Genomic DNA, 23,735 nt, shown 5'->3' with positions numbered 1-23,735 from the left:
AATCACTTAAACATAGAGATGTTTAAAAAACTCGATCAACTCAACCTAACCCAGTTTCAGTTGAGCCGAGTTCAAATAAATGAAAATTTTATGGACCGAATTGGTTTACAAGTTTCCCGTTAGATTGGGTTGAAACATACCCATATAAATTTATCGTTAATTTTAAAATATAAATTTTTTCTTACGATTTATTTTATTTTTTAAAATAATTTTTAAGTATTTGAAATACAATATTTTAAAAATATATATAAAATTGGATTCCAAATTTTTTATTAGATGTTTGAAAATAAATAAATATATATTTTAAGCCAAAGCGGATAATATCCGTTGGCAATGAACATGAGCTGTTATAAATGATATTAAAGTCAGACACTAAGCGGTGTGCCAGCGAAGATGCTAAACCCTTAAAGGAGGCTAACAACCATACGTAACAGATAAAAACGGACGATTTTATTTGTTTGTTGTTCTCATCTAATTTCATACTTGATCCCACTGTATAAGTTAGAACCATTAAAATAAAACCCACCCAATTTAATTCTTTTACCCAAATTCCATTAATTTTTAATAAATAATAAATAATACACTACGAGAGTTTTTTAATTATTTTTTTCATTAAATATACATATGATCCATTAACAATTTAGGTAATCAATTTGTTAATTATGTCACGTCTATACTCTTATAACTAATGATTCAGTCTCCTTTTTAAAACCCATTGATGTGGGATCTCAGAGACTGACACTGAGCCTAACACCCTCTTGTGCTTGCACTAGTATGACACTGAACCGAAGACTCTCTCGTGCTTAAGTTCTATATGAATCTTTCTTCCTATTGCAATACTACAATCATTAGGTCAGGAGATATGATAAAAAAATCTCTCTTTCTTTGTCAATAAATAAATAAATACATGAAAGTTTGACAACAACCATACATACACATGATCTAAGATGATTCAAATAAGACGTTACGCTAAAGTTGAACCGTCCAAACAATTTCTATATATCTGGTCTCACCTTTTTTTCAAAGTAGAAAGACAAATTCACAGTCAAAAGAATTTAATCCATGGACTATAATTATGATGATATTGACATTTTTTTTAAACTTTTCTATCACCATAAAAACTTAGGCTAAATTTTATCGTAGGCTCTTTAATACGTTTATGAACTTAAAAAAAATATGTAATATTGATATATTCTATGATTAGAAGATTAAAAATGGATAATTAAAGGACTATTAAATATATTTAATAAAAAAAAAAGAGTTAAAAAGACAGAAAAATAACCCTTCGTTTCATCCTAGAATGTTGAAAACCGACCAAGGTACATGAAGTCGCATCAATCAACTTCAAGAGTGGTCGGATATTTTGTTTTTGTTTTGCTTTGCTTTGCTTTGCTTTTCAAATTATAAAAAAGTAAACGAAGCAATAGATTTTAGATAAGACATGGCGCATGCTTGTATCTTTCAATAAAAATACACCAAATTTTCTCCTCGTCATCATTCGAACGTTGAAGTTTTTAACGACTTTAATTTTTGGAGCCCTACAACGATACTCGAGTAAATAAGGAGTACACGAATAAACTGAGATCACATTTAAATGAGAGCGATTCTGAAGATAAAATGACTAAGAAAAACATAAAAGAATTAAAAGTCACTACCTATACCAATAAGATGTACTTTCCTTTTTGGTATCTCAATCATAAGAACTTAATAATTAAGCGTGTTTTATTTGGAACAATTCTACTGACATCTTAAGAATTTTCATAGGATGCATGTAAGTGAGAACAAAACATACTAGAAGGATTCGGTTGGGGAATGTCGGGACATAAAAGTGTCAAATCTTGATCTTAATTCTATGTATGGGTTGTTATACCTACGTTTGTGTGACGGAAAGATCATGAGTATATGAATAAGGGACACCATCTCCAAATGTGCTGAATTTGAATTTCGAATGTGAATCACGCGCATGTGTTGTTACACCCATGTTTGTCTGACGAGAAGATTATGAGTATACGAATAAGAGATACCATCTTCATTGATATGAAACATATATGTAGAGGGTTGTGGACTACGTAGAAGGTCGTTATCCCTAACTGTGAGATCTCACATCGGTTGACGAGGGGAACGAAACATTCTTTAAAGGGTGTGAAAACTTCTCCCTAGATGTGTTTTAAAAGCCTAAAGAGGACAATATTCGATAGCAGTGGGCTTGGACTGTAACACTTACCGATAACTTGTCGAGTTATCGTTTCATAGTTAAGGGTAAAGTTTCAAATTTTCTAGTTTTGAGACTCTAAATTATATTCAAATAACCTAAACCGTGAATTTAATAAAACTTTCACGATCCTAGAGACCAAATTGCTATGGACTAAATTTGTAATTTAACCTTAATCGAGCACGAGACAAAGTTGTTTTCGGTTGCAGCGGGGAAGAAGGTAGCGGTAAAAAGTGGTAAAAATGGAGTAAAAAAGGTGGTGATGTTATTATTATTGTGTGTTGGGCAAGGCCAAGCCTGCACCAAAGGCATAGCCATGCACACTTTATATTCTTTTGTTTTCACCTTTATTGAAAGGCACTCTCAGCTGCATTCATTTTGAACCAAAACTCCACTCTTTTTCTTTTGTCAACAATCCACAAGAATTTGGTGTTTGGACTACGCATGCCCTTTTGTTTGTCTCCTTCCATGCATATAAAATGTTCTAAAATAGGGACCTCGTTGTCATTCGGCTAAGAACAGAGAATCCCGTGTAAAGAAAATAAGTAAACGTCCATGAACGGTCTCGCTGAGCTTATCGAGTCTAGGAGACTCAGAGGCTAAACGACAACTAAAGCATATTATACTTGGTTTTCAATCAACTCACGACATCTATTGCCACTGACGGAATTCTCATTGTTATGTCGAGTATGAGTTTTTCATGAGACAATGGTGAATTCTATAAATATCGTGTAACAGCCCAAACTCACAGCTAATATAAATACCGTGTAACCACTCAAACTTACTACTAGTAAATATTGTCCGTTTTGGCCCGTCGTCAGCCTCACGATCTTAAAACGGTATGATAGGGAGAGATTTCCACACCCTTATAAGGAACGGTTTGTTCCCCTCTCCAAACGATATGGGCCCAGTGTCCGTTTTGGCACATCGCCCGGTGTCCGGCTCTAATACCATTTGTAACAGCCCAAACCCATCGATAGTAGATATTGTCCGATTTAGCTCGTTACGTATCACCGTTAGCCTTATGATTTTAAAACACGTCAAGAAGTTTTCATACTCTTATAAGGACTGTTTCGTTTCCCTCTCTAATCAATGTGAGCCCAGTGTCCCCGCTAGCATACTACTCGGTGTCTAGCTCTTATACTTATAACATCTCAAACCCACTACTAATAGCCTTTACAAATCGTCGTTAGTCTCATAGTTTTAAAATGCGTCTGTCAAAGAAAGGTTTCCACTCCATGCTCCTATAAAAAATTCTTTGTCCATCTCACATAGAAACTCGTTTCTAGTATTTAGATATGCTTTACAATCTTAGCTCAGCTAGACAGGTTCCATCCTTGACAAAGAGTTTTTGTGGACTTGTTATCAAATTCTTACAACAACCAATTATAAAACATTATTTTTAATATAGGTTTGATCACTACTCGTTACTACTCACTTCAATGCACGAATTGTTAAGAGTTAAAAAATAATCCTCCAGATTTTTTCTGAGTAAGCTGCTTCGATTTCATCTCATAGTCTCTCAAAAGTCAAATCAAAAGTCAAAAGTATCTAAATTTTTCACTCGGGACAGGGATTTGCTTCCGTTGAATCGACGACAAGGTCGCTCTTTCGTGTTTTTTGGATGACATTTGCGAAATTGATAGCAGGTAAGGAATTTCTTTGATGTATTATAGCAGGTAAGGAATCGACGACAGGGTCGGCGCAAGTTCCTTACAGAACTATATGAGCTTCAATGGCGATATCATTAAGCGCCATCGCCTTCTCCTCCAGCTGCTTCGAGCATGCTCCAAGGCTCCTACCATCAAAACCACAAGACCCCTTCATGCTTTCACAATTACAATGGGTCCTGTTCCAAACCAGGCTATATTTGTGCAAAATAATCTCATATTTCAATATTCTTCTCTTGGGGTGTTATTGATGGCTCGTAACCTGTTCGACGAAATGCCCCACCGAAATGTTGTGTCTTATAACACGATAATTAGTGCTTATAGCCGACGTGGGTTTGTGAAGGAAGCATGGGATTTGTTTTCGGAGATGAGAGATTGTGGTTTTGTGCCGACCCAATTCACATTTGGTGGGTTATTATCAGCAGACTTGTTGGATGTTTGGCAGGGCGCTCAATTGCAGGGGTTATCGGTTAAAAATGGAGTGTTTGATGCTGATGCTATTGTGGGAACGGGCTTGTTGGGGCTGTATGGCAGGGAAGGATGCTTTGAGGAAGCTTTACGGGTTTTTGAAGATATGAGTTGGAAAAGTTTGGTGACATGGAATTCGATACTGTCATTACTTGGTCGTAGCCAACTTGTGGATGAATGTAAGCTTCTGTTTTGTGAGCTTATGTATGGTGAGACTGAACTGCCCAAGTTCTCTTTTGTGAGTGTTCTGTCTTGTTTTTCACGCAAAGAAGACTTGAAATTTGGGCAACAATTGCATGGTATTGTGGTTAAAATTGGGTTTTATTATGAAGTTTTGGTTGTAAATTCTCTGATGAACATGTATTTACAATGTGGAGGCTTTTACTTAGCTGAGAAACTGTTTGTAGAGGTGCCTGTGCGTGATGTTGTGACATATAATTCAATCATTAGCGCGGGGACAAAAGTTGACAAGCCCGAATTAGCATTAGAACACTTTTACAGTATGATAGAAAAGGGACTAATTCCTACCCAGGCATCATTTGTAAACTGTGTCAACTCTTGTAGTTCTATGGAAAGTTCAATTTATGGAGAATATTTTCACTCAAAAACGATTCGTTCTGCTTTCGAGTCTGATGTGTTTGTGGGTACCGCCTTGATTGACTTTTATGCAAAGTTCAAAAAGTTGGAGGAAGCCCGCCGTTGCTTTGATGAGATAACTGAGAAGAATTTGGTATCTTGGAATGCTTTGATTTCGGGTTACTCTACCGATTGCTACACATCCTGTATGTATTTACTGATAGAAATGCTCCATTTTAGTTATAGACCGAACGAGTTTACATTTTCAGCCATTATGAAGAGCCTATTAGCTTCAGAATTACTTCAAATTCATTGCTTGATTATAAGAATGGGCTATGAGGAGAATGCTTATGTATCAAGCGCTCTTGCTTCTTCCTATGCCAAACATGGTCTCATATCTGATGTCCTGGCTTACATCTCTCAGCCTTCTGTTGTGCTTTCTAACATTGTTGCTGGATATTATAACAGAGTTGGCCTATACGATGAGACACAGAAATTGTTTCGCTCTCTTGAGGTACTTGGCATTATATCATGGAATATTCTGCTTGAATCTTGTGCTAAAACGGGTAATTATTTCAAAGTTCTAGCACTTTTCAAATGCATGCTGCTACTTCAAATCTACCCTGATAATTATACATTCATCTCCCTTCTTAGTGTTTGTGCTAAACTGTGCAATCTTGCTCTGGGTAGTTCTGTTCATGGCGTTATGATAAAGACTGGTTCATGTTGTTTTGATACATTTGTGTGCAATTTGTTAATTCATATGTATGGAAAATGTGGAAGCATTGGATGTGCTTTGAAAATATTTGATGATGTGAAAGATAGAAACTTAATCACATGGACTGTTCTAATCTCTGTTCTTGGATTACATGGCCATGCTTATGAAGCGTTGGAAAGGTTTGCAGAAATGGAGCTTTCAGGGCTTAAACCTGATGGGGTAGCTCTTGGTGCAGTGCTTACAGCTTGCAAGCACGGTGGGCTTGTTAAAGAAGGAATGGAGTTGTTTAGCAAGATGAAAGTGGAATATGGGGTCGAACCGGAAATGGATCATTATCAATGTTTGGTTGACTTGCTTTCTATACATGGATACGTTGTGGAAGCCGAGAAGGTTATTAGCTCCATGCCTTTCCCCCCTGATGCTCTTCTATGGCGTAGCTTCCTGGAAGGCTGCAAAAGAGAAAGGACGTTATGAGAATTCTTTTTGTGCTGAAACGGAAGATAAATCGATGGCTCGTTCCTTTTTGGGGTATGGCTTTAAAGTTAAGGGGACACAAGAATTGTCGTGTTATTCTTGATGATGAGGGATACTTCTCACCACCAAAGAAGTAAATCAACGTACGATTCGTGTGTGGAATCTTGTTCACTACGTAGTTAAGCTTCCTATTGATATCAGAGGAGGAGACCGGACATTGGAACCACCAATTAGTTTGGAAGCATCAGTTCTAATAACTGTGAGATTCCACATCAGTTGAGAAGGAGAACGATACACCCTTTATAAGGGTGTGGAAACCTCTTCCTAACATATACGTTTTAAAAACCTTGAAGGGAAGCTCGAAAGAGAAAGCTCAAAGAGGACAATTTGTTAGTGGTGGGCTTGGGCTGTTATAATAACTTTGACTAGACATCTACCATGGTAGTGTCTTATGATACTCTCTCGACGAAACTAGTCAGACAAAACTATCCCATCAACCGACTATTTGATTGATCATCAGGCAATACTAGGTGACCAGAATCCTTGGAAATTATTTGAGGAGATTGGAACACAGTCATTGGTTGTTACACACACTATCCAATAAGTGGCTTCTTGACTCGGAAGAATCTCACCCGAGAATGGGACGATGGTAAGTAAGACAAACTTTATCTAAGTTTAATTAATATGGTACTATAGTCTTCTGCTTTTAACAGACCAACCAGGTCCTGATGCCTGTATAGGCAAACCACTTGAATATGCAGCGTAGGAAAACAATATTTCATCTCTCTTGTTACTTTTCCATCAAAAAGTAGTATTAAAATCTTTGCTCTTTAGATCAATTAGCTGGAAACCTTAAACATGTGGAGGAACAACTCTCAACCAATGTGAAATCTTTGAAATGGCTGTCTTCATTGATATTATTGTGTTCAATTCTACTGGAGAGGAATGAAATAGTATAATCATTGCTCATGCCTACAAAACACAGAATTTATTAGGATACTCGACTTATCTAGGATAAAATCATGGTTCATTAACGCTCAATGTCTAGGATTCTGACTAGGTTTTGACCACATTATATACTTGACTTATCTTACTTCTAAGAGGAAAAGGTACCTTCACACCACATGTACTTTTAACATGTTTTGTGAGATCCCACAGTTAGGGAGGAAAACAAAGTATTCAAGGGTGTGAAAACCTCTCCTAGTAGACGCATTTTAAAACCATGAGGTTGACAGCAATACGCAACGAGCCAAAGCGGACAATATCCGCTAGCGGTGGGTTTGGGCTGTTACATGTTTTGTTCTCATTAACATGCTTCACAGGTACATATCTTGGAGGTCACTCTACGTAAGATTATGTTTATTCTTTGAGTTCATATGATTGAATCACCGAAAATGAAGATACACCTTACTAATATAGGTAGTAATTTTGTATTTCTTTAAGCATTTATTAATCCTAACTTCATATTCTTAGGGTGATTCTTATTTGGATGTAATCTCAATTCATTCACGTACTTCTCCTCCTTTACCTAGGCGTCACATGTCCATAAGCTTCCACCTTGGTTCGTCCTCAATTCACATCCTATGGTTTACGATTGTTCTTAGTTGTATGCTCTGAGCTAGGCACGTTTGATTTTAGAGTTTTTATGATTAAGCCACCAAGGAAACATCTATTAGTTTGTGAGGATAATATTCACTCTTAGAAGCTCTTGAAGACAAGTAGATAACATGGTCTTGTCCCAAGAAATGTCAGAGCCATGAGAGTCCAAATTCGAATTCCAAATTATGATTTCAAACGTAAATATAAAACGTTATACTTCATGGATTAAAACGTAATTTCTTATAATATTTCATAATCATAATTGAACAAAAATATTTTAAAAAGACAAAAAAAAAAAAAAAGGGAAGAAATGAGATGATCAATCATTACAAATAAACGTGGAGCCACGCCCATTCCATTATATCATTCTTGAAAAGCTTTGTCTTTGAATCATAATTATATTATTATTGTTTTCCAGACAATTATTAATTAATTAATTAATTAAAAAGGAATTAGAATATTCTAATTTTTTTAAAGTCTAAGCAGCCGCCAAAGCATTACATTTTTTTCTTTAATGATAAAATATTATATTTTTTTGGCGTTTCTAAATTATAATAACTTTGACTTTTAAGATATTATATTTAAAACATAATTAAAATTAGAAAGCATTAAAACCCAATTAAAGTATTAATTAAATTGATTCAAAAAAGTTGCATTTTCCACTTGCTTTTCCACTTGCTTTGCCTTTGCGGCTGATACACTGACAACTGCCCATCCTATTCTATTCTCCTCATTTATATATTTTTATATTGTATATTGAATTTTATCGGACACAAAGATTCAATCATCTGACCTTTTAATAAAATGTATTTATCAATTAATAGTTCGGTATAGCTTCAAAATCGTGGATAAGTCGTAGGAGCTTAATCAACAAGAACCGATTCGCGGGTAAAATCTCGTTCACTACGTAATAGCATATGATTCGTTGGTGGAACCTCGTTCACTACATAGCAGCATACAGTTCGTGGGTGGAATCTCGTTCGCTACATAACAACATACAATTCGTGGGTGGAATCTCTTTCACTATGTAGCAGCATACGATTCATGGGTGGAACCTCTTTCACTACGTAGCAGCATACGATTCGTGGGTGAAATCTTTTTCACTATATAGCAGCATACGATTCGTGGGTGAAATCTCGTTCACTACCTAGCCGCATACGATTCATGGGTAGAATCTCATTTACTACATAGCAACATACAATTTGTGGGTGAAATCTCATTCACTACGTAGCAACATATGATTCATGGGTGGAATCTCATTTACTACATAGTAGCATACGATTCGTGGGTGGAATCTCGTTCACTATGTAGTAGCATACAACTCACCTTTTCAAAACAAATATTTACAACAAAACTCACATTGTGACGTTGAAAGAAAAATTCAAATAAGATTGACCGGTACTATGTATATTATATATTACAATTGAATAAGTATGAAGTGGAGAATCGAAGAATCAGCCTTTATAGCAGTGATGGATACCTTTTCTAAAACAATAACTTTATTTAATCAACGATCAAAACGAGATAAGACAAACACTAAAGCCAAATGGGCCTTTCAAACATTATTTCATTCCACATATTATTCCCACTAAAATGTTTAAAAAAAAAAAAAAACCAATTCCCATAACCAAAATTTAAATAATTCCTCATATCATATAAATATGTATATACATATATATATATATATATATATATATATATATATATATATGATATGATATGAACAAGTTCCCATCATCTCAAGAATTTGGCATCCAATCCAAACATTTTCCATGGCGGCGGCTTCCATGTCTGGTCGTGTGTTGGTGTTTGTTCTTCTAATTTGGTGTGTTTGTATGATATCAGAAGGACGTGTTCTTCATATTCAAGAACAGAAAGATGCAAGCTGCAGCCATTGTCATTCGAAGAAATTTAGGTTTGATGTGCTTAAGGTAGATCGGAGGTCTCTCGTTAATTCAGAAAGAATTGTTCCTGGAGGACCAGATCCCAAACACCATCACTAAATACATTCAATCATAGTATTATCGAAAGAAAATAAAACATTTTGTGTCTAATAAATTTTTTCTTTCTCTACGAACGAAGAAGCTATAAGTAATGTGGAGAGTTCGATCTTGAGCTCAAGATGAACACTGATGCCTCATTTTTTTTTTTTTTTTTGTGTGTTTCTGGAAAATTAAAAACATCGTGTAATATTATTATGTTGTTGTGTTTACAAGTGTTGCTTAATAATATACGAAGTTAAATTAATCGTTTCTTGTCTCATTCATCATGTTTTATTTTATTTTGTGATTCTTCAAGTTTTGAAATAAGTGAGATTGTGATGGTTGTCGCATCAATAAATCCCGTTAAGTTTTATGATTGAACTTATTATAAATTTTACAAATTTGAGTACAGTTCATCTGGTTAAGATACGTATTTGGCTAAGAAATGAGATATAACGGTTTGACTTATAGTCTCTAGTTCAGCTACTATATACATGGCGTGACATTATTTTTAAAAGAAATTATGGGATCTTGAAGAAAAATGAGATTATTTGATTTGGGATCTCGAAAAAATATCTTAATTTAGTGTCGAGAAGGAGTATCAAGTGTTTATAAAACTAAGCACGTTCAATCAATAGTCTTTAACCAAAACTCATATAACCCAACAAGACCAATCAAGAAGCTACTACAACTAGATATCATTCAAAAGTGATATACATTCCTTAACCAAAACTCGTATAACTCGATATACTACAACCAAATATCATGGCTCCATGATACACATCGTGACTCAAATCTTAAAACTTAACTGATATCATGTTTCCATTCATTAATTTACAAAATGATTAACTTGAACACGGATCATATCTAAACTTGAATATATTAATATTATGGAGTCATTAATTAAAATAATATACGTGATAAAGATAAGGTTTAACTGAGTGGAATCCAAAGTAGTCATTATCATATAATTAATTAGAATCTAATTAAAATAATATAAAATTATGTACGAATCTCCATTTATATATGATAGAGTGATCCATCCAAAATCAAACATTAAAATTTTAATTAAAAAATAACATGGTGATTCCACTCTCAATCATATAAAAAAAAAATTCTTGAATTAAAGAAATAAATCACTATAAATAGAAAAATACACTTTCTAATTTTTTATTTAGCACAAGAATCCATTATAGTTTAATTGATAGAATTCAATTTATTTAAAAATAATTAATAGAATGATACTAATTAAAGACTATAAGATCTTTTTTTATTTTTCTTAAAAACAATTAATTGAATTTTGTAATAATTTAGAATTCAAAGATCCAAATTTTGATGAAGAATTGTCATCTCTTTATATAAAATTTGGATCGACGAAGAGATAATACTAGAATTAGATTACTTCTTACTATCGAAGATTTAAAAGCAAGATTTGAAATATTGTTCTAAATTGAGTCACCCCGCAATCGAACTTAGATTTAGGGTGGATTGAATGACTCATATGCAATTCTACCACAAGAATTGCTTGAAACTTAGAAATGACAAAGATGACACTTGGATTTCTAAGAAAAACGTCTCAATTTTATTCATCCACGAATCTATTTACATAACAATTTGTGGGTATTTATAGTCTCCACAAAAATATCTGTGGCCATGATTTAATCCTAACTTTAGAGAATTAAAAATAAAGTTTTATAACCAAGGTTGATAGGTTTAAAGGATTAAAGAGACATACTTAAAATCTATTGAGCTGCATAGATTCGAATCTTGTTGTTGACATTTTTGAATCCATTTATTTGAGAATGGGACCTTATCGTTAAAATTATTTATGATATTTTTTTTTAATACGTAGATGGTTAAGATTAGGAAACAAATGTGATTAAAAATTACAAACACTAAGTCCTCTATTTAATGATAAAGTTCATAGCCTAAATGATTACCTTTACGAAGGTCGAGAGGTCAAATTTATTATTTTTATTTTAAAAAAACTTTACTATTAATAAATGTATTAAAATAAAAAAATAAAAATAAAAAAAATAAAAATAAAAAGGAATAAAAAATAATTAATGTTGGCGTGGCAAAACCAAATAAAGAATCTTGAAGATAAGATTCAACGGACAAAAGAATCCAAATTTGACCTATAAAATTATAAAGCAATTATAAATTATTTTATATTTTATTTATTGTAAAAAAAAAAACATAATTAATTAATTATGGTTGGGTGTAGATTCCACTATATGCATAAATATTTCCAATTGGAGAAGAGAATCTATGAATTGTCAATTTATAATTTGAAACCAAAAGGAAATTAATTAATTAATTAATTTTTGGGTCAAAAAAACAAAGCCACTCATAATTTAGCCAAACAAAATATAAATTAATTAATTAAATAAATAATAAAAATAATTAGCCTAACAAAGTTTTTGTTTTGTTCTTAAACAAGTTCTCAAAATTGCTAAAAACAAATGTCCATTAAAGGAATTAGGGTTAGGTTTAGATTTGTATACTCACATTTGTGCTCCACATTGGTCGTTTTTGGTCAAAACAATCGATTTCAAAATATTATGTTACTATGCCCAATTGTCCACCGAGTGTATACATTTTTTTTTGTTACAAGTTGCTACTAAGACACGATTTTTCTATCGGAGCTAAACTCGAGTAACTTTGGCTACATGTATAATACCATCTAACGATTTTACGAGTATCTGCTGTTTTTGTGTTTTGATGTATAACAAACTCTTTTAGTTGCTTTCCGATAACATTCTCATGTAACATCAAATACAGGTTTATAAAATTTTAAAATGTTGAATATATATGAAAACACAAATTTTAAATTTTAGTGATCTCTTATATTTAAACTTGTAACGACCCATACCCACAATTCAGAATCCGAATTCGACACCTGATAGCCCCGACATTCCCCTGCGATATGGTTGTCTACAGACCAACATGAGTTCTTTCAACATAATTCGATCCTAGGAAAATCCAGTCACCCATCATAGAATTGTTTCAAGCAAAACACGTTTGATCATGAAATTTCTATGATTGAGCACCGAAAAGCAAGGTGGTGTAGATAATGACTTTCAATTCTTTTAAACCTTTCTTAGTCATCTTATTCTCAAGATCACTCTCATTCAGATATGATATTGATTCATTTATGTATCTCTTCTTTATTCGAGTATCACATCACTTATTTTATTATTATTTTAATGAAATTAAAAGTCGAAGACTTTATTACACCCGAATAATTTAATTTAATTGTAAGGCTTTTGAGGTAAAGGTTTTATAATAATTAATATAATTGTGAATGTTGGCATGGGATTTCCATTCATATAAACTATGTTTGATGATCATTGTTTTCCATTAAGCTTCAAAAGACTTTCCCATTATCTCTTACATTAAATTAATATTTTATGGTGGGAAAAAAAAAAAACAATAATAAGAATCTTCAAGGTAAAATGAAATTATATGTTCCAACATTTATGGAATATTTATATTATTATTACCTTNAAAAAAAAAACCTATCAATTCTTTTAATTTATTTATTTATCCATTTTTACATCAAAATATTAATGGTATATTGTCACTAATAAAATTTAAAAAAATAGAGTGCTTTAAATATAATTTTTTAAAAAATTAATAAAAAGCATTTGATTAATCGGATAAATTAATTACTAATAATTGTTTTTTTTTAATATTATTTTTATAAAAGGAAAAAGACAATTAAGATAAAGTAATAGAAGCTACTCACGGAATAAAAAGCTTGAATCCTGATTGCATGGAGAAAACGACAGCCCTTGCCGTTGTGTCGATTTGTCGGTTCACTTCCACTCCTTTACTAATAAATTTTTTATTAATTTATACAAAATTTCATTTTTTTTTTTAACGGAAACTTTAATATTTGGTAAACAAAATAATTAAATGTAAAATGATATCTTTTACACTTTCTTTTTTACTAAATAAATAATATTTAACTTATTTTTACGACATAATCATGTTATTTATTTCTTGCTTTTAAAAGTAAAGTTGAGATCTCACCTTGAGTGGAGGGAGGAATGTGTGCTGGCGAGGACACTAGTTTTGAAGTGGTGTATTGTGAGATTCCACATTGATTGGAGAGGAAAATGAGTGTCATTGAGGATGGAAAATGAATGTCATCGAGGACGCTAAGCCCTGAAAGAAGTGGATTGTTAGATCCTACAACAATTGAAGAGGGGAACGAGTGCTAACGAGGACGTTGAGCCCCGAAGGAAGGTGGATTATGAGATTCCACATCGATTGGAGAGAGGAACGAGTGTCAGTGAGGATGCTGAGCCCCCCAAAGGAAGGTGGATTATAAGATCCCACATCGATTAGAGAGAGGAACGAGTGTCAACGAGGATGCTGAGCCCTGGAGAGGGTGGATGGTGAGATCCCACATCAATTGGATAGGGGAACGAAACATTATTATGAGGGTGTAGAAACTTCTCCCAAGCAGACGCGTTTTAAAAATCTTGAGGAGAAACTCGGAAGAGAAAACCCAAAAAAGACAATATCTGCTAGCGGTGGGCTTGGGTTGTTCATAATCGCTCTCATTCGGATGTAGTCATGATTCCTTCACGTACTCCTCTTCTACTCGAGTGTCACAATTTAACGTTATCTCTAGCAGTACGGGGTTATTTGGGTTGAACCAAAAACAAAACTACGACGGCTCATACCCAGAGTGAACAACATCATACTATTGTGGAGATATGTCGAAGACCATTATCCCTACCACGTGATATTAGAAAATTTACTATGAACGTTTCTTCATGCTCTCGTGGGGTTGAAAATGTAAACAAAGTCCTAGGTTAGCTAGAAAATGAAAAGATCATAGGTATACAAGTATGTAACATTATCTCTAGCGGTACAAGGTTATTTGGGTTGAACCAAAAACAAAATTACGACAGCTCGTACCGAGAGTGAACAACATCATACTATTGTGGAGATATGTCGAGGACCATTATCCCCACCACGTGATATTAGAAAATTTACTATAAACGACGATTTGACATAAATTGATTGAAAAAAAAATAGGTTTAGCAAAAACTTAGTGAAAAACAACAGGAGAATCGTTGATATTTTCTTATACCATTTATTTTGATATCGTATCAACTTATGAATCGACAAGTCACGTTAGGATTTAAATAATATTTCGACATTTTCATCAAAGAAGTAAAGCTTTTTAAAAAAAATTAGAGCACTAAATTTGACATTTAGCCATAAAAAAAGAAAAGTAAAACCCACTTTTGAATGGATTGAACTGTAATGATAAGCCTGGAGGACTCCTATAAATATGTAAGAACAACCGTGGCTGCATCAGTCAGCAACCCCTGCAATTTGAATAGCACCACAATTGCATGAATGGCTCGAGCTAGCAATGCACCCATGTCCCTCCTCCTCCTCCTCTTCTTCTGCCTTTGCTCTCATGCCAGAGTTCTTCACACACGCGACGTTATTGCACCACCTGAAACGACTCGACTTTTTCTTCTTCGTAAAACGTTTGGCTTTCGCCTCTCTGATCTCCGACATGGCACGCGGCGATCGCTCGTTGGATCGGAGAGGATCGTCCCCGGTGGACCCGACCCCGAACACCATGTTTGAGTTGAGGAAGGTACATTAATATGTATGTGTGTTCCATGTTGATAATAAAATGGAGGAGCTTTGTTTGTTTCTTTCAATGCAAACATTCTCTTCCTCCCCGGTTTGTGAGAAGCTTTTGTTGTAACCAGCTTGAGATATTATGCACACATATACATATTTATAATATAAAGTTGGATATATATATATATATATATATATATATATATATATATATATATATATATTTTAGTTTTGACGGTCGTCTCAGATCCTACATCGGCTAGAGAGCGAAACGAAACATCTCTTATAAGAGTGTGGAAATCTCTCCCTAATACACGCATTTTAAAACCGTGAAGCTGGCCACAGACAATATCTACTAGCACCGTTAAAAAAAAAAAAATGTCATGTCAACATAGTTCAACCTTCGAGCTTAAGAAAATGAATACATGCAAATTACGGTCCGAGCCATTTATTTTCTTAATTAATAATAAAATTATGTTTTGTACTATTTTTTCTTTTTTAAAATTCATCTGAACGTAATCTAAGAAAAAAGTATTAATTTAATGAAGTAGTGTTTGTCTCATTGGCATTACTTTACTTAATCCCCAACTATTAATTAAAACTAATAATTTAATCATCAAATCAAGATTCATTTTAATGATTAATTAGTGGAAAAGATTCTTATGAGTGCTTAATTCTAAAATTGACCAACAATATTGTACTTTTGTGTATAATCATATTAATTTATTTCCTATTTAATTTTCTTAATTAAAAAAACTAGGAATCTACTTGGATTGCCTTTTATAGCCTTTTCATATGTATGGATATCATATATTATATCATACATCTTGCTATTATAAATATATATTAGCGGTTACACATCGTATTGTTTCTTTATTCGCCTTGTTTGGTCATACCAAAAATTTAGGTCTCCCTACTTTTCTTTCAATTTTCAAGTTTGGGGCGAGACGAATAGACATGAGTTAGAGAGAGGAACAAAACATTGTTTACAAGGGTGTGGAAACCTCTCCCTACGCGTTTTAAAAACGTGAAGGGAAAATCTGAGAGGAAAAGTAAAAAAAGGACAATATCTGCTATAAAAAACTGGAATATGATCAATATTTTTGAGAGTGTGAGAGGAGTTTACTTTCTAATGATACCCTCTAAAAACCGACAAAGAATCATGATCAATATTTTTGTGTATCAGAGTGGGAGAGGAGTTTCTAAGAACTTTCCAATGATACCCTTTAAAAATCGACAAAGAATTATGATCAATATTTTTCAGTATCAAAGTGGAAGAAGAGTTTTTAGAACTTTCCAATGATACCTTTAAAAACGGACGATGAATGGCGAATGGTCTCCTTCTAAAAATGTTGAATATGACCCCAAAATATTATTTTAAGGGGTGATCAATATTGTTTGAATTTTGTAACGTGAAGGTTAAAATATTGATTAATTTAACTCATCTCTTTAGAAAAATATATATGTCGGAAAAAAAACTATAGACTAAAATAAATATCACAAAATTTGAGAATTATATCAGTAAAAAAAACTTGAATTTGGAATCACTCATTATTGGGCTTGGGCTTGAGTTTGGGCTTGGGCTTGGGCTTAAAGTTATTTATGCTATAAAATTGTCGCCGGAACCGGCGGAAGAATTTTAGCGGCAAAGTCCTTCCGTTCTGTAGCTTCGAAACATAATCTTCTTCCTTGTTTTCATAATAATCAAACACTTTGAAGCTTCTTAAAACCAGTCCCTCGCCATTGATCCGCCCCCACCAATAATCCACGCCGTCAGTTTACTCGCCGGTGTATTCTTCCCTCCTCTCTTTCCTTTGGACCATGCGCTACACTTTCCACCATCGCGCGTAAACGTTGGATACTATCGTCAGTTCTTCGCACGGGCCTTTCGATGCCGTCCCAACGCGTCATATAAAATGCTGCGGGCCACGATCATCGCTTCTTCCGTACACCTGTAACGTTACGACAACGGGAGGCGGTGAATTTTAGAGACCAGGTGGGTTTTGTTTGTTTGTTTGTTTGTTTTTTTTTTTTTTTTTCTCTCAAGAACAACGGAGCCGGATCTGGCCGGAAGTGTGGTTTCTCCGGCACACTAAACCCTAACGTTTTATGCCGTTTGACGTCTTTTATTTGTTTGTATGGCTTATTTGATGCGGTGTTCTTGGATCCTTTGTGCACTCTAGAGATTGGTATGTTTGATGTACTTTTTTCTTTGTTTGTTTGGTTTGCGTTTAATTACCTGGAGATTTGAGTTTCTTGGGGTGTTTTGTTTCAACTTTTTTTTGGGTAAAGGGAAACCCGTGGGACGGATAATTCAACTTTTTTGAGGATTGGAGGGTTTAAGGGTTTTGGGTGTTTTGATTGTTTGTATGGCTTCAGCGCCTATAGCTAGAGGAGGAAATGAAGATAGAATTAAGCAGCATTCTGAGAGTAAGGTTTACAGAAGGAAAACGTTCAGAGGTGTGAAGAATGGGAATACCGTCACCGCCACTTTGTCCACCACCACCACCACCGACAAGGATACTTGTTTGAAGAATGGGAATACCATTACCGCCTCGTTTAGCAATGTTGAAGCCTTCAATAACAGTTCAGGCCAGGCAGTGCCGCATTCAGAAGCGTTGGAAGATGCGAATCTATTGCACCAGCCTTTACCGAACGCTGCCTCTGACGATTTGACGAGGCTTAATGGACAGGCAGCTGTTGGGCTGACTGCGGAGGCTACTCAGGAGCTTTCTGCTGATAATGGGATCATTCAAACAGGTTCTGGCATTCAGAATCAGGGCAATTGTGCATTGAAGCCGAAGCAGGAAATGCAAGAGATTCGGCGGAAATTTGAGAGTGAGCTTGAAATTGTGAGAAATTTGGTGAAGAGGATTGAAGCCATACAGATGCAGTTAAATAGCGAACATACAAGTTCTCACATTTCAACAATCGAAATGGCTGATAACGTTCGTGGAGCCTATCATGTACATTCAGAAGTTGGTTCTGTAGGTGTTGTGACGGATGATACCAGACCACTGCCCCAGTTAAGCATATTAGTTATAGAGAATGGTAAAGGGACGCGTGATTTCATGGAAAGGGAGAAGAGGACCCCAAAAGAAAACCAGTTCTATCGGAATTCTGAATTCTTGCTTGCAAAAGATAAGATTCCTCCGGCTGAGAGCAATAAAAAGTCGAAATTAAATGGGAAAAAGCATAGTAGTCAAAAGTTAAAGCATGGTTTTGGCATGGCTACTAAAATTTTCAATGCTTGTGTTTCTTTACTCGAGAAATTGATGAAACATAAGCATGGCTGGGTGTTTAATACTCCTGTCGACGCAGAGGGGCTTGGTTTGCATGATTATTGTAGCATTATCAGACATCCAATGGACTTGGGTTCGGTGAAAACGAGTCTACACAAGAATTGGTACAAGTCCCCAAAAGAATTTGCGGAGGATGTAAGACTTACTTTTCATAATGCTATGACTTATAATCCAGAAGGGCAAGATGTTCACGTAATGGCAGAACAATTACTGAAAATCTTTGAGGACAGGTGGATTGTTATCGAATCAAATTATCACCAGGAGCTGAGGTTGGGAATGGAATTTCAGGCTACTCTTCCATCTTCTAATTCAATGAGACACCTTTCTTCACCAGTTCCTCCTCTTGACATGAGAAAGATTCTACGGAGGTCAGAGTCATTGATAAATCCAGCTGATTCCAAGACACAACCGATGAGCGTGACTCCATCAGCGAGAACACCTTCACTGAAGAAACCCCAGGCAAAAGATCCATTCAAAAGGGATATGACTTACAATGAAAAGAAAAGGCTCAGTACGAACCTTCAGAATTTACCCTCTGAGAAGCTAAATACCATTCTGCAGATTATTAAAAAGAGGAACTTTGAACTTCTCCAACAAGATGATGAAATAGAAGTAGACATTGATAATGTCGACACTGAGACTCTGTGGGAGCTTGACAGACTTGTTTCGAACTACAGGAAGAGTATGAGCAAGAATAAGAGGAAGGCTGAACTCGCTATGTTGAAGGCTCGAGCAGAAGCTGAGCATAACAACCAGGAGAAGGTAAACCCTACATATAAATTTCCAGTTTCATTTATTTTAGTTGAAATCAACTGCCATTTGCTAATTAATGTTCTGTTGTTCTGTCTTATAGACCCCAGCCCCTGATGGTTCAAAGGATTTTAGAGAAAATAGAACAGGTCAGTCTGTTCGTATACAGAATATGGTGGGGGTTTGGTTTTTGATTGTCGAGTGAACAGAGTTACTAAAGTTTATGTTATTCTGAAGCAGATGAAAATGTTCTTTCCTCTTCCTCACCCTTTCGAGGGGGACAACAGAAGGATCATTCGAGTAAGTCCAGCAGCTCAAGTAGCTCTAGCAGTGATTCGGGATCTTCATCTAGTGGTAAGTACAACATTTGTTTACTTAGGTTTTCTTATAAAATGTCGAACCATTGTTTTCATTGAGAGTTTGTCTACATGGTACGTATCATATATCAGCAGTTTTCTTTTTCATTTTTGTGTTGCAGATTCTGATAGTGACAGCTCTGCAGCATCAGGATCTGATGCAGGATCACCATCGCATTGACTTTCTATTCAGGTAATAATGGACATAACTAAGTTGTTACACGCCATGATTTAAGTTTTTTTTTTTTTTTTTTGACACAGCTGCTATCAACCGAATCATTAGGAGGAATCCAATTTAACCTTAAGATTAGTTACTTATTGTGTATATGTGTATAATGATAAGTTACACGGGGATATATGATGATGTTCTGTGGTGTCTTCAACTTGTCCCTTTGCTTACAGTTGACTTCTATTGAATGCTATCTGTAGCTGTCGAAACCATTCATTAGATTTTTATGTACAACACACACACTACTAGAAACGATTTTTTATTGATATAGATAGCAACCTACAAATGGGAGAAGAAATAACCTAACAAAAAAAAGGGGTCAAAACAGCTGCACCTCAAGAAAAAACTGAAAATATTCAAATCCATAGCAAGTTTAGAGCCTTTTCTTGTGCTGTGATGAATTGTGTTTTCTAGTTATTCTTGGGAAGCTAAATCCGTTTTTGAATAATTGCACATCCATAGCAAGTTTAGAGCAATCAAGTAGTTCATTGAAGTTCAATGTAGAAATAACAGCCTTGACGTCGTAAACTCATTCATAGCTTCTATATTAACCAACACTTTTCTGATTATGCTATGGTTACATTTTCAATTATTTTCTCGCTGTTGACAGTCTTGCCATTCTAAGAATCTCTATGTCATCTCAGGTTGAATAACGATCGCTTGATATTTTATGGAATGAAAGAAGGTAGATCCAATGTCTTGTCTACTTCTACAGAGGAATTCAGATGATGGATCTCGAATATGTAATTGGTGTACAGTGCAAAGATTCCGAATGGGGAATCGAGCAATCCTTGTGAATGCGAAACAAAAGTAGTAGCCTATTTATTAGGTGGTAGTAGATGTTTAGAGTTAGAATCTCTGGACGAGGAAGAATCAACTTCCATTGCAATAATTTGTAACATCTGGTGGAATTTGATTAGAAATTAGATGCCGGTAGTTTTTCCGTACAAAATATCCATTGCTTATTTACATTACTACTTCTGCAGGTCACAGCATGTGACAATTCTCTAGCAATTATGTAGTAGCAGTAGCAGTTGCAGTTGCCTAAGAATCTTGGATTGTCGACCTCCTCTTCGTCATGGATTCTGTAAGGCTTTCTTCTCCCAAAAATAAAGTCTGGGAACATGGATAGTATAGAAAATGTGTAGAAATTTGGGGTAGCGTTCTTGTTGTGTGATATAGTAATGCTGACCGACTATTTTTGTCTGATGGATAAGAGGTGGTTTAAATGAGCCCAGAATATTACGTGAATTTTAGAATTATAAATTCTAAGTCAAACTAATACTTATCACTATAATTTCAAATTTAACTTGGGTTTCTGTTCAGCTCAGAGTGTGAATTTTATTGTACTGTTTCATTTTATTTTGGCAGCAGCCTTTACTTTCTATGAAAACTCCACCCTTACAGAACTCTACACAGTACAAGGAAATTCCACTTCAAAAGAACAAAGAGGATCCACAGACACTCAATTTTATTTAACCCCTCATAAACGAACAAACTTAAAAACACATAATCCATTCTTCCACAATCCTTTCCCAGGAATTCCAAAACATAAAAACTCACAAACCACTTTAAACAGTGGACTTTCTATCAGGCTCTGTGTTCCTTCTTGGCTGCAGTTTCATAGTGCTCTTTCTTTTCATGTTCTTGGCCTTTTTCCTCATCCTCTTCCTGACCAAGCTCAAAGCCTAATGTGCTCTGTTTTCCAGTCTCATCACCAGGCCCAATCACTATATCTTTTGTAGTCTGTGCAATCTCATATATGGTCTCCCCAATTGCCCCCAATATCCCCCCATCATTTCTATCCTCTTCAACTCTGTTCTCTTCTCCTCTTTCTCCCCCCCTTTCCTTCACTTCCTCTATACCCTCTTCAAAAGTTTCCTTAGTTTTCTCATACATGGATTCTTTCTCAGTTTGCTTGTACATTGATTCTCTCTGTGCTTCTTCTTTCTTCCTGGCTGTATAGTCCTTCACAGTCTCCCCTGTTGATTCAGCAACATTCTTTGCAGCAGACAAGGGCTTGGCTGCAATGGCTCCTGCATACTCTGCAGCTCCCTTCACGAGCCTTGCTGCTGCTTTAGTCCCCTCCACCGCCGTGTCACATGAGTAATGGGCCGTGCTCCACCCTGCAACTGCCGTCTTATCCTTCAAATCCTCTGCTGCTTTACCTGCATACTCAGCTGCAACTTTCCCACTTTCTATTGCAACATCCTTAGCCACCACTGCCTTCTCTCCAAGGTAATGAGCTGTTGTTCGACCTGCAGAGACTGTGTAATCTTTGGCCTTCTCTGCTATTGGCGCGGTGTAATCCTTTGCTGTTTTGGCTGCACTTGTAAGCGTCTCTTTCACTGTCTCTAAACCTGAATATTGATTTCCCTCTTCGACTGTGTCCTCAGCTTCTTCTGTGCCTCTCGGTATTGCTTCCCTTGTTCCAGCTTCAACTCCTTGCTCGAGTGATTTTTTGTTTGCTTTGTCATACCGTTCCTTTGCCGCCATTATTGCTTCGTTCGATTTCTGCTGTGCTATAGCTCTGTAATTGGAAATTTCTTCAAGAGACGGTTGATTTTGACGAGATCCTATTTCACCTTCTCTCTCTTTTGCCTGTTCTAAAGCTCTCTGTTTTTCTTCTGCTCGAGACCCTTTTTGCTCTCTCTCACGAGCAGCAATTCTCTCTTTATCAGCACGTGCTTGCCTCTCCCTTTCATTCTCTGTATCAGTCTCTCTCTTGTCTCTTACTTTGTCAGCAAGAGACTCAAATTGAGCAGCCAATTCATGGCTGTCTTCTGGTTTCTCACCTCCAACTCCCTGTCTCTCCTCCTCCCTTCCTTGAACTGTCCCTCTAGCAATGCCGGTTCCATACGTCTCTTTTCCCACTCCACTAGCATCACTCTTTTGTCTCGCCTTTGTTTCTTCTGGTGTTGTAGCTTTTTCATTACTGGGGTCGGTCGCTTTGCCGTGCACAGCAATGGCCTCAAAGTGGCTTGTCAATTGTGGGACTCTTTCTCTCTCCACCTGAATCTCTTTTTCCTTCGTGGTGTCATCTCTGCGGCTCAATTTCTCTGTCGCCATTTTTCTGTTTGTGGTGTTTGTATTCTTTCTTTCTTGCTGAAGATTTGATCCGAGGAAATGGAAATGGATTATGATGTTAAATAAACAGATAGGGGCGGTATTTTTTTTAAGAGAGGGTCTAGAATGGAGGTGGACGTGTGGGTGTGAATGGCCAGGTGGTATGGAAGTAGCCGACCTGAATGGGGTGACTAAGCAACTTGTTGACAGGTGGAGTTTTTGTTCATTTGCCACATTTCGTTTTGGGGATTTTCTCGATTTGTTTCAACTTATCTTATTTACCTAACCAAGTTTGGTTCTTTGTTCATTTGCCACATTTCGTTTTAGGATAGAATTTTACTTGGATCAAGATCCCAGTTTGCTTCTTGGGATTTTCTTGATTTGTTTCAACTCATCTTTTCTGTCTATGAATTTTGTAAGAATAGTTGTACTTGTAGTTAGATATGTATTATTAGCACAAAAGATCCAAAAACAGAGGAAAAATGATAAATTAAAATTTGGCCATATTTGGACCATCCTTGTTGTATTATCCATTGTTATCAAACACAAACAGTTTCAACGGTGCAGTTCTTGATAGTAGCCTCCAAAATGGCTTCCTTATCATATAAAATGACACTTTCAGGAAGGACCCAGAAGCAAAAGCAAACTCGATCTTGAAAGAATATGCACAAGCTTTCATCATAACTACCAAGTAACAAACTTATAAGATGT

The 23,735-nt window shown here is 35.4% G+C and overlaps 3 protein-coding genes across 10 annotated transcripts; 2 read left to right on the top strand and 1 right to left on the bottom strand.

Moving 5' to 3' along the window:
* Positions 1-3,665: 3,665 nt before the first annotated feature.
* Positions 3,666-6,411, top strand: LOC111469926 (pentatricopeptide repeat-containing protein At3g58590). Its single transcript, XM_023115398.1, has 2 exons — positions 3,666-3,703; positions 3,786-6,411. The coding sequence occupies exon 2, from the start codon at positions 3,938-3,940 to the stop codon at positions 6,116-6,118; it is 2,181 nt and encodes a 726-aa protein (XP_022971166.1). The 5' UTR covers positions 3,666-3,703; positions 3,786-3,937; the 3' UTR covers positions 6,119-6,411.
* A 10,557-nt stretch (positions 6,412-16,968) lies between these two features.
* Positions 16,969-23,734, top strand: LOC111469725 (transcription factor GTE4-like). Of its 8 annotated transcripts, none has more exons than XM_023115113.1 (7): positions 16,969-17,317; positions 17,614-19,385; positions 19,477-19,522; positions 19,611-19,727; positions 19,852-19,922; positions 20,603-21,045; positions 23,647-23,734. In XM_023115113.1, exons 2-5 carry the CDS (start codon positions 17,691-17,693, stop codon positions 19,908-19,910), a joined length of 1,917 nt encoding a protein of 638 aa, XP_022970881.1. In that variant the 5' UTR covers positions 16,969-17,317; positions 17,614-17,690; the 3' UTR covers positions 19,911-19,922; positions 20,603-21,045; positions 23,647-23,734. The 8 variants fall into 8 exon arrangements, with proteins under 8 accessions (XP_022970881.1, XP_022970888.1, XP_022970885.1 ...); XM_023115120.1 differs by lacking the exon at positions 16,969-17,317 and having other exon boundaries at positions 17,377-17,784; positions 17,851-19,385; XM_023115117.1 differs by lacking the exon at positions 16,969-17,317 and having other exon boundaries at positions 17,377-19,385; positions 20,603-20,643; positions 20,945-21,045.
* Positions 21,401-23,546, bottom strand: LOC111469726 (seed biotin-containing protein SBP65-like). Its single transcript, XM_023115121.1, has one exon. It carries the CDS (start codon positions 23,025-23,027, stop codon positions 21,549-21,551), a length of 1,479 nt encoding a protein of 492 aa, XP_022970889.1. The 5' UTR covers positions 23,028-23,546; the 3' UTR covers positions 21,401-21,548.
* Position 23,735: the final 1 nt, after the last annotated feature.

This window comes from Cucurbita maxima, unplaced genomic scaffold, assembly GCF_002738345.1.
Source record: "Cucurbita maxima cultivar Rimu unplaced genomic scaffold, Cmax_1.0 Cma_Scf00041, whole genome shotgun sequence".
NCBI classification, from domain to species: domain Eukaryota; kingdom Viridiplantae; phylum Streptophyta; class Magnoliopsida; order Cucurbitales; family Cucurbitaceae; genus Cucurbita; species Cucurbita maxima.
Note: the sequence above shows the minus strand (reverse complement) of the source record. Positions and strands in the feature narration are given on the sequence as shown.